The 11,397-nt window shown below is 41.7% G+C and overlaps 1 protein-coding gene across 1 annotated transcript in view; it reads left to right on the plus strand.

Moving 5' to 3' along the window:
* The window catches only part of PTPRG (protein tyrosine phosphatase, receptor type G), a 531,589-nt gene that overhangs the window by 258,348 nt on the left and 261,844 nt on the right, over positions 1–11,397 (plus strand). Inside the window, exon 3 of the mRNA XM_015558213.1 lies at positions 8,651–8,830. Within this exon, the coding sequence (XP_015413699.1) occupies positions 8,651–8,830 (180 nt within the window). The remainder of the gene's footprint in view (positions 1–8,650; positions 8,831–11,397) is intronic.

An 11,397-nucleotide genomic window follows, 5' to 3' on the forward strand; every position in this document is an offset into this window, starting at 1 on the left:
TGCCCTCCAGCTGCTTCCCTCTTGGTTTCTCCCCAGTCTGCTTTCTTCCTCTTTCTTTACCTTCAGGGAGGAAGGCGGGGTCTTCCCTCAGGCTCTGAACTAGAGTCTGCTGTTTCGATTTGCTTGTACCAACCTAATTGGCTTAGTCCTGGATTAACATCCCTCCCCAGCCAATCTCTTTGTTGAGGAGGAGAGGATTAAACTAATTGCCAAATATCAAGTTGGAACTATTTCTGGGTCCCAGGAGCAGGGTCCCACCATCCAGAACTTGGGGTTTGATTGTGGTTCTCAGAAGAAAGTGTGGGTAATCATACTTATTGAACCGTTAGTATGTGCCAAGTACTGCTGGACCTGCTCTGCAGGTAATAATTCACTTATTCCTCATCCTGTCCCTGTGGTTGCTTTTAGGGAGGTATCAGTGGGGTTGAATGTTTGCTAGACTATTAACCAATGTTTTCTGTGCCTTGTGGGTTCTTCCAGGCGTTGTAAGAAGTGTTTCATAAAGTTTAGAGCCCTTCTGAATTTTAGAGATGTGACAGAATCTTAGAATTTGTGTGTAAGGAATTTGAATCATTGTAAGAGTTGACACTGCCTCTTTCAACTCCACTTTCTAGAATTGAAACTGGAATGGACGAGATTTTTGGTTTTTGTGACATGGCTGTCACCACGTGGTCCTCTGGTATCCTTGACGGACATTGCCAATTATCTTGTCTTTATGGATAAGTAATCATATCGTCGCTTAGCACTAACGTGTCAGTTACAGTTTATTTACATGCTTGCACTAGAATTCAAGTTGCCAGTCTGGTTACCCAGGGTTCTTTCTACTGTGCCACGTGACCTTTTTAGTCCCTGGGGGATAGTGCATGTCAGGTTTCATGGGACAGTCCATATTCTGAAAGAACAGGTCTTTGTCACATGGAGAGTGCTGACTGCCTGAAGACAAACTTGACTTGAAGGTTGGAAACTTGAGGTCTGGAGCAAACTTACTGACATTTTATAAACACTTAAGATGTTTGGCATTGGACAATAAGAATTGTGATTTTTTGTTTACAGCTCAGAAGATTTTTGTAACCAATTCCATGAACTATGCACAAGGAAGCAAAAATAAAATTGGCCCAACTTTAAATAGTATGTTAGATTTTGAGTGAATAAACTCTTCCAATTAGTAGTAGAAATTTTGATTGCATGGTTGGAGCTGGGTAGATTCAACTTGGGAGAGATAACTTTTTTAAACCCAGATACATCCAGACGTGCACAGGACTTTGTCTTTGTTGAATCTTTAGGATCCTCCAGTCTGTGAATTGCATGCATAGGCACGGTGCCTGCTTTTCTGTTGTCATCTCACTCGCCTATGCAGACATCACTAATCAATCAGTCTGAAAGTCTATGGCTCTGAACTCCTCAGTAGTTACGATTGGCATCTTCACTCTTTGTAATACTTTCATTTTTTAACACAGTAATCTAGGCTCTAGAGCAGCGGTTCTCAACCTGTTGGTCGCGACCCCTTTGGGGGTCGAACGACCCTTTCATAGGGGTCGCCTAAGACCATCAGAAAACACATATATAATTACATATTGTTTTTGTGATTAATCACTATGTTTTAATTATGTTCAATTTGTAACAATGAAATTGGGGGTCTCCACAACATGAGAAACTGTATTAAAGGGCCGCGGCATTAGGAAGGTTGAGATCCACTGCTTTAGAGAGATCTTCAGCATCAGGGTTAGAATCTGAGAACCCTATTTAGAGATTTGTGCTGTTTCACATTTGACCTGAAATTAATTAGAATGTACAGCCCTAAGATAGCGATCCTGGGAAATAAAACAAACAATAGTTGGTATTTTTAAAAAATGAATAAAATGGTTCCCATTTCTGGTGTTATTCTATGATATATTTCTAGTATTATGGGTAGGTAATGTAATACCATTTATGTGAAATGGGGAAATTAAGTTTTTATATCTAAAATTTAGAAATGAAAAATTTACCAAACTATTTTATTATTTGGAAAATAATTTTACCTTCTTAACTGGCTTAAAAATTTGAATAGTCCTATCAACAGCATTAAAAGACTTCATAATTATATAGGAATAAAATGAAAACAGTAGACATTAGGAGTATGGATGCTTTTTAGCACTTTTTCTTTTCATATATGCAACAATTAGTGCACAAAAGTTAATTAAGTTACCAGTAGTGGAAAATGCAAAAGAATTTTAAGCTAAATGCAATAAAGCTTTTTTAATTAAGAAATGGAATAGTTTAAAGATGCGTTTTTGATTTGGGAGAACAAGCATTAATTATGCTATTAAGTAACAAAAGGAATACACATATTTTTGGACTGTTACTGTTGGTGAAGAGTAGACAACAAGACGCAGAGTAATAACCCTGAATCTAGGTAACATTTTCGATATAAATTCCTTGAGGAAGGCGTTAATAGGCATGTTTGACTAGAAACAGCACATAACATGTATATTAGTTTTGTTTTTAATTAGATTTAGACAGGATTCATTATTTTTAATGTCTTTTCATTAGTGAATAGAAACCACTATTTAAATGTATTATGACAAAATAAATTCAAGGTATATGCATATTTTCTACAAAGAACCTCTTATGTGTTTAAAGAAACCATTGTTTGGGACACAAATCATAGGTCGACATTCGAAATTCCTTGCTTTTAGACAAAAGTGTAATTTATATGCTCTAAAAGCAGTCCTTTTATCTTTTTTCTCAGGTTAGGTATTCATAGCAAACTATATTAAAGTGAGACAGTTAAATTGTAGATAAGTCTTTTACTAACCAGTTACATTTGTTCATATTTGGATTTTTCACATTATATTGCTGAAGGTGGTAGGCAAAATGAACTGTTTCCCTCAGATTTTTATTATATTTTTATTTGAACAGAATAAATAGTTTGGCTTAAAATGTATGTCTGGCAACCAAGTTCTTTGGGTTAAATCTGCCTTAAAAAAGCAGGAACATCAAGTGGCGTCTCAGATGCGAGCCCAGATTTACAGTATTTGCTATTATTTGCACGTGGGGAACGACGTCCGCCCGAAACAGGCCAGTTAGAATCAATCTTCAGTTGTGTGATTTATTCACCCTCCTGTAGAAATATGTCTTCCCGTTGCTGGTCCACTGCGTTGGAGCATCCGAAAATGGGAAAAATACAGTGACTTGTTAATGGTGCACCAAGGAGGTAGAATTGGGTTCTTTTAATGGACAAATGAGCCATAAATTAAGGTAACAGCATTGTTCCTTAAGTATAATTTTTAAAGGTGAATTTCTCCAACTTTATAAGGTGTTTATATACCTTATCGAATGGAATGTCAGCCACAAGCTTGTTGTGTATTCCAGGCCAGCCTCATGTTTCCTTTGGCTTTGCTCTGTGCAACTCTTTTTATGCAACGATGATAGGACAACCATCTCGGCGTTATCTGTAAATCAGTTCCATGTCCTTCATGCCATAGGCCTTAGATCTGCCCCCAAGTGTGTAATAGTAAGTCCAGCAAAATCTGGATATTAAAATATAACCCATTTAACAAAACTCACAGTGTATTAGGCTTCTGTATGGCTTTATAAATATTTCTTCATCTTGTTGCCAAAGTAACCACCAAAAATGACCATATAGACCAGGGTCAGTGAGGAAACTTACACTGTTGTGTTCCCATTAACTGAACTCCAAACTTTATTCAGAGCTCTTGAGTTTTCCCGCCAATTTCCATTTTGGTTCCACCGATCTAGAATGCCACGTTGCATTTTGTTGTAACTCTTAGCCTTCTTTGGTCTGGGACAGTTCTTTTTTTTTTTAGTTTTTCCTTGTTTTTCATGACCTTGGCATTTTGGAGGAATGTCGGCCGAGCATTTTGTAGAATGTTCCTCAGTTGGGGTTTGTCTGATGGTTCCCTTGTGATTGGACTACGATTACGGATTTGTAGACAGAATCCCACAGAGGCCGTGAGTCTTCTTATCACTTCCCACCAGGACGTGCGCGATGATCCGCGTATCCCAAGTGCCGTTACCTGCACCAGCCTCCTCCGCCGGAAGCTGCTGACTGTCTGCCTCCTGCTCTGTTCTGTGGACGCTGGTCACTAAGTCAGCTGATGCTGGGTCAAGTCCACCTCACAGGGGGCCCAATCGTGTTGTTGATTCTTGTCCTCTGCTCAAGTGGGAAGCACCAGGGAGCGAGTGCCCTCAAGTGTCACCTCCTCTCTAAGTCCTGTCCTCAGGGAGGGACCCTCTCTCTCCTTGCGTGTCACCACCTGCCTGCCTCCTCCTGCCGTAGCCCCAGGTGGGACTGCACGTTTGCTTCCTCCATTGTGTAGCCAGGTTTGCCAGGGCTGACTGCATGGTTGTTCAGTCACAGTGGCGTTCACTGCAGCAGCAGCACTTGAGCGTTCTGTTGTTTGGCACTGCTATCCGTCCTTTCCGTGGGTGATCTCCTGTCACTCCCACCACCCTCTGAGGCGGACCATTAGTATTCCCTGTTGTGCAGATGAGAAGCCTGAGCCGCAGGCAGCGTTCATTGCCCAGGGGAACTGGGGCAACCGTACTCCCTCGCACCCATTTCTCAGCCAGGTGTCTGGTAACCAGCAAGTGTGGAATCAGTATTTAAATGCATACAGTGATGAATTGATTAGCAAGACTAATTTTCCTCCTTGATTGACCTTCCTTGATTATGGAACTCTGTTAAAACATAGAAAAAAAAGAACTTAAAAAATAATCAGGCTTCATAAAAGGCACTGAAAGCGAAGTTCTATACATTCCTTCCCTTTCAACTCTACAGTCACCCTTAGTGGGCTTGTTAGAGTGGCACGCTGGTTCCAGCATGCACATTGCATATTTGCAGCTTATTTTACCTTATCACCATTCAGACTAATTTAATGTATTAGTGAGTAGGGACAGGAATATTTAATTTCGAATTTAACATCCTGATTCTTGAGGTGAAGGGAATGAACAAGAGTTAGTAAGAAGTCAGAAGGTAGACTGAAAGCCAAAATAATGCACAGGGAACATGCTATAGTGTCCTTAGCGGACAGAACTGTATAATTCTTTAATTCCATCTTCCAATTCATTTATTTGTGCCAAAAAAAAATCTTGATGCAAGGCCATGTGCTCGACTAGAATAAATAAACGTGAACAAGATGGAGAAGGAACCTGTTCCCATACAATAACCACCTCGTGGGGAGACAGACACGAAGGCATAGCCAGTGAATTGCATAGTAATAAGCTGTCCAAGGAAACCAGGACTCGCTGCCAGGACAGTGGGATCCGCCGCGGCTGCACCTTTCTCCCAGAAGCCTCCCCGGCAGGGGATCAAATCTGGATCCGGACGTTTCAGATGCATTTGTTGAATTCATTAAAAACAAAATATTTCTCAGCATAGTTGAGTGAGAAACTCAACCTAAACTGTTAGACTCTTAGTACTGATATGTTGGCAGTATGTCTCCATCAAGATCTGCTCCCTGCGTGAGTCCCAGCATGGGAAATTGCTCCTGGCAGTCCAAACTGCCTGTGGTTTCTATCCGGGCCTCACCGCCCCTGCCTTGTAGATTCGGTTGCCACGTCAAGAGTCGGCGAGCTGTTCAAAATGGTCCAGCTGCCAAAATGTGAATTTCCTGCTCCTTCAAGCAAGTCAGCGAGAGAAGCTCAAGTGCGAACGCCTTTCACTTCTCATAGCAGAAGGGCAGAGTCCTACCTGAGAGAGGAAGGCTTCTTGCTGATTTGTGTCTTCTTTCTTCCCTCCCCCAGATAATCTAGGTTTAAGTTAACCACAATCTTTATTTAGTGTCATGTTTTTAACTTGAGAGCATTTATTCAAAGTTTTGGAAAACAAAGCATTCAATACTCTGAGACTTGTGCAAGAGCAAATGATTAATGACATACTTCCCAGTCCTTTGTAAAGTGTCTTAACACTGAAGAGATTTATACAGTGTGGACTGGCCGGGGAGCTCCGATGTGAGAGTAGATAATCAATACCCGCAAGCCTGGGAAAAGGTGTTCTATTTCCTCCACTAATGACATTGGGGTTCTGCAAGGCAAGGGTGTCTGGAGCATGAAGCACTGCAAAGAAGAATTAATTTAAAATCTGAACTGGAAGATCAGTTTCAATTAAAATTGCATTTGAACGTATATTGGGTGGAAGTGTGAAAGCAAGCATGTAGTCGGCTAAATCTCCAGATTGTTACCAGTGAATAAATGAATCCGCTGGTAGGAGCCCCGATTACATTTTTATAGAGAGCTGAGTTGTATTTCACCCACGCTAGAAGGTGAGGAGAAGTGATACAGACAGCAAGTTCTTCTCAGAGGTTGCACGGGATCTTCTGTTTTATTTGTTAATTATCAGATGTCTGTGTTTCAATAAGTGATGGGTTGCATTCTTACTTCTTGGGGTCAAACATGTTTTGATTTATTTTACCATGCATTCCCCCCCACCCCCAATCCCGTTGCTTCTAATCTTATTGTACTGGTGAGTTTCAAAAGGCATCACTCTCACGTACACACACGATATGAAAACATTAGTTTCCATATTTTGAAAATACAGGCCCAATTGTAACTAACCACCATTTTGGTTAGCCACCAAATATATAAACTTTACATCGTTTCTCATGGGTTTTCCAATTTATTCCATTTTTCAGTGTTGTGGGTTTTTTTTGTTGTGGTGTTTTGGGCATCTGGAAGAGCATGTAAAGAGTGGTCAGGATAATTGGAGCCATTCATTAAGGTCCTGTTTCCCCTCTCCTTTTCCTTCAAATATACCGATTCGACATGAAAGTGAAGTTTTCTTGAACACAGGCAAATGCGCGCTGTTCCTTTAGGCCTCATCACAGTCTTCAGGGAATTGGACCAAGAAGCTAAGTGACATGAGTGAGAAGACCTGATCATTCCAAATGTCGTGGAGTCCTCCAGTAACTACATGGTGCAGCTAGCTTTTGCTAGAGAGTGTTATGGCACGTGTAAATGATTTCGAAAAGTGCCCCAAGGTTGCTCAGGCTTTGCCAATCATTGAGCACGTTTTTCTCTGATAGTGTCCTTTATCTTACTGTTTGGATGAGGACCCAGGCATAGAATGAGACCAGAGCTAATTGCCAGATAGCAAGACGCTGAATCATTTTTAGGGAGCTACATCAATTGTTCTTGCAGCCATGAAGCTTCCATTAGCATGACCAGAAAGATTTTCTGTGTCTGTCCCTCTTTACATGGATCCATTATTATTTCAGTTGTGAGCTCAATCAGACTTCAGGGGATGGGGAAACCCATTGTAAATAAGTATACGGTGGTGGGTTGGGCACAGGTTTGGGCTCTATTTAGTACTAGAGAGACTTACCAGGAGGTATTTTTGTGGTCCATCATGCAAGGCGAGGTATAGAGCAAGGCTCCAAAATATGGGTTGTTGGGTGGGTTGATCTCATCTCCTAAAATCACTTTGGCCATTACCCTCTTCTGTCTGAGATGTGAAGAAATGTAAGGCTAAAGAACCCAGGAGCACATTTGTGTGTACATGTATGTGTATACACACAGTACACTTCATTGAGTGGGCAGCCTAATGCGATCTTCTCAATATTGTAAAGTTTAGACTTCACTCTGTATTAAACTCCGAAAAAGAGATTTATTGTGATCTTTCTAGCAAAGGATTTTTTTTTCCAACAAGGTACTCCTGGTTTGTCATGCCAAGAAAGTTAAAGATTGGAGACAGAGAAATCTCAGAGCTGTTAATCAACTTAATAGACATCACCCCCAGAATAGTTCACTGGCTCATGGGGCAGAGAAGCGTGTGCAGTGTGTTTTCCTGCTCCTCACTGGTACCCATCAGGGCCAGCGTTACAGTTGCATTCTCTTCCTTTATTTCTGAGTTTTTATCCGAGTGCTGAGTCCAACCTGAAAGTGACCTCAGAGCCCCATCTCCAGTGATGGAGGGGGATTGAGGAGAGTGCATGCCTTAATACACCAGTGTACAAACTCGGGCCAAAGAGGGCAATCTTTCAGTTAGCCAAGGAAAACCCTGTCATTGCCTACATTATTCGTGATGCGTCTTGTCCAGTATTGTGTTCCTTTCGCTTTTAATGTTTTCCTTTTCCAGTTCAGTCACTCCCAGAAACTGCGAGTTGTGTTTTGTGTTTTCTGGTGAATAACTCTGACAGCCTTTCTGTTCAACTCTTTTAATCTGATGACCAATAAAGTTAGCAAATATTTGATTACAAATCACAAACCCAGCTATCTTTTTTTTTAAATATATTTTATTGAGTTTTTACAGAGAGGAAAGGAGAGAGATAGAGAGTTAGAAACATCGATGAGAGAGAAACATCGACCAGCTGCTTCCTGCACACTCCCCACTGGGGATGTGCCCACAACCAAAGTACATGCCCTTGACCGGAATCGAACCTGGGACCTTTCAGTCCGCAGGCTGACGCTCTATCCACTAAGCCAAACCAGTTTCGGCAACAAACCCAGCTATCTTAAGTCACTTATCTTTTCTTAATTCTTCTTACCCTATCGAGCAAAGGGCTTGGATCCAGTTTCCAAAGCACTGATGTCTTGGGGGTGGGACCTATAGGAAAATGTACCAGGAGAGATGTAGGACTTGGCTTCCTACTTCTTATGTGTTCCCTCGCTGACCATTGAGCCCTGAGGATTGAAGAATTGTTTTCTTTCACAGGTGCCTATGGGCCTGAGCACTGGGTGACGTCTAGTGTCAGCTGCGGGGGCCACCACCAGTCTCCCATAGACATTTTAGACCAGCATGCTCGTGTCGGCGAGGAGTACCAGGAGCTGAAACTTGATGGCTTCGACAGTGAGTCTTCTAACAAAACCTGGATGAAGAACACAGGGAAAACAGGTAGAACATGTCTTTATCTGTCCGCAAACAACACGAAATATTTCTGGATGTCTGCCTGAAGTGTACTGCACAGAGCTATAGAGAATGTGTAGCTTGGCAAGAGCTGTGCAACCAGCCCTTGAAGAAACAGCCTCTTGCTTTACTGGCTGTGTGATTTGGGCAAATTCATTGACCACTCTGTGCCTCAAATTTTAAAAATATGATACATGTGGATAATAAAGTTGTATCAACCTCATAGGGTTGTAAGGATTAAATGAGTCAATATATGTAAAGAATATAGAATGGGCTTTCAAAAATCTGTTCTGTCCAATATGGTGGCCACTGGCCACATGTGACTATTTAAATTTTAATTCATTTAAAATAAGTAAGATTAAAATTCACTACACCAGTTTTATTAGCCTAATATTGCCCCTCCCAACCAAGTTTTCTTAGGTTGTCTATTTGCAATGTTTTAAAGCAAAGATGATACACATTTAAATCTGTAGGGTTTTTTTTGGGGGGGGATGGATTCACTTCACTTATTTATTTTTTCTAGGCTTATTGAAATATAACTGACATATAACATTATGCCTATTTATTGACTTGTTTATTTTTTGTTAATCCTCACCTGAGGATATTTTCCATTGATTTTTAGAGAGAGTAGACGAGAGGGGGAGAGACAAAGAGATAGAAATGTTGATATGAGAGAAACATATCTTTTTTACCCAGTGCCCCAATCCTAAGCCTTTACCCTAAGGCTTGAATCCATTTCAAATTAATTTTTGTGAGTGGTATAGGTAGGGGTCCAGATTCATTCCTTGCATTGAGTATCCCATTTTCCCATCATCTTTTATTAAAGAAACTCTCCTTCCACAATGAATATTCTTGGCTCCTTTGTCAAATATTAGTTGACTAAATATGCGTGGATTTATTTCTGGCCTCTAGGTTCTGTTCTGTTGGTCTGTGTGTCTGTTTCTATGCGAGTACATGCTATTTGATTACGGTAGCCTTTTAGTATAGTTTGAAATTACGAAGTATAATACCTCCAGCTCTGTTCTTTTTTGTCAGGATTGTTTTGGCTATTTGGGATCATTTGGAATTTTAGGATTGTTTTTACTATTTCTGTGAGAAATGCCATTAGGATTTGGATAGGGATTGCATTGAACCTGTATAGCCCTGTAAATAGTATTTCATTAGCCATGTTTCAGGTGCTTAGTGGCCACACAGCTACCTTAACCATATCATGTAGCATAGATAGAGAGCATTCTATCATTGAAGAAATTTCTACTGGACAGTGCTGTGCATGTGCACAAATTAAAATAAAATTCTTGGTCCGGCCAGTGTGACTTAGTGGTTGAGTGTTGACCCAGGAACCATGAGGTCATGGTTCAATTCCCAAGTTATGGGCTCGATCCCCAGTAGGGGTCATGAGGAGGCAGCTGTCATATGATGTTTCTCTCTCATCTTTCTAACCCTCTCCCTTCCTCTCTCTTTAAAAATCAATATCAACATATATATATATATATATATTTTTTTTTTAATTCTTATGTTACTTGAGATTTTGCTTTGTTGGTGTTTCTTATTATATTAGAATGCAGATGAACATTTTGTTATCCCCTTGGTGGTCTCATCCCTCAGACCAGCAATTTGACTCTCTTGCTTTCTTTTGCCCACCTCTGTGAATTGGGCTTTGGGCTCTGTGAATATGAAATATCGTATTTTCACCATTGCTAATGCAAAGAGCTGGCTCCCTCTTAGTCACTATTATACAACTACGAGAGGCCCAGTCCATAAAAATTCATGCACTGGAGGTGGGTGCCTCAGCTTGGCCTGCCCCCTCTCACAGTCCAGGAACCCTCAGGGTGGGAGGTGACCCATCCATCAGGGTAAGGTGATGCCCCATCACACCTCTGCTGCTGCCGCTGCCGGCAGTACAAGCCTCGGCCGGCCCTGGTTACCTGAGCCTCAGGCGGCCCAGGGTGGCTGGGCAGCCAACATCTGAGGCTTGCCTGTGTCTCGGGCGTTGGCTGGGCAAACACCATCCGAGGCTTGCCTGTCCCTCGGGCTGGCCCTTGGCAGCTGGGCAGTCGCCATCCGAGGCTTGCCTGTGCCTTGGGCCAGCCCTGGGTGACTGGGGGGTTGAGGGGACTGGGGCACTCCAGAGGCAGGCGCCCCGGTGAGGCTGAGGGGACTGGGTGCTGCCATCTTTGAGGGTGTGGCAGTCAACTAGCATATTCCCTCCTTATTGGCTGTGGGCGCTGCCATCTTTGCGATGGTGTGAGGGTCAATTAGCATATTCCCTCTTTATTAGATAGGATAGGATTATAGGTTGAAGTAGTAGAGAATATTTTGTTGTGCCCCACCGTCTGGGCTGAAAACAAACATTGGGATCTTATGATACATCTCTGCCTAATGCTACCTAGGTTTTTGTTGGTGCTTAAGATATGCTTCATATCTTAATTCTGAACTCTTATAACTCTGACTCCGTAAAGCAAACATGTGTGCTCTCAATCTCCCTCCCTTCTTCTTCTTCTTCTTCTTCTTCTTCTTCTTCTTCCGCTTCTTCTTCTTCTTCTTCCCCCTCCTCC

The sequence above is a fragment of the Myotis davidii genome, unplaced genomic scaffold (assembly GCF_000327345.1).
Source record: "Myotis davidii unplaced genomic scaffold, ASM32734v1 scaffold189, whole genome shotgun sequence".
NCBI classification, from domain to species: Eukaryota; Metazoa; Chordata; class Mammalia; order Chiroptera; family Vespertilionidae; genus Myotis; species Myotis davidii.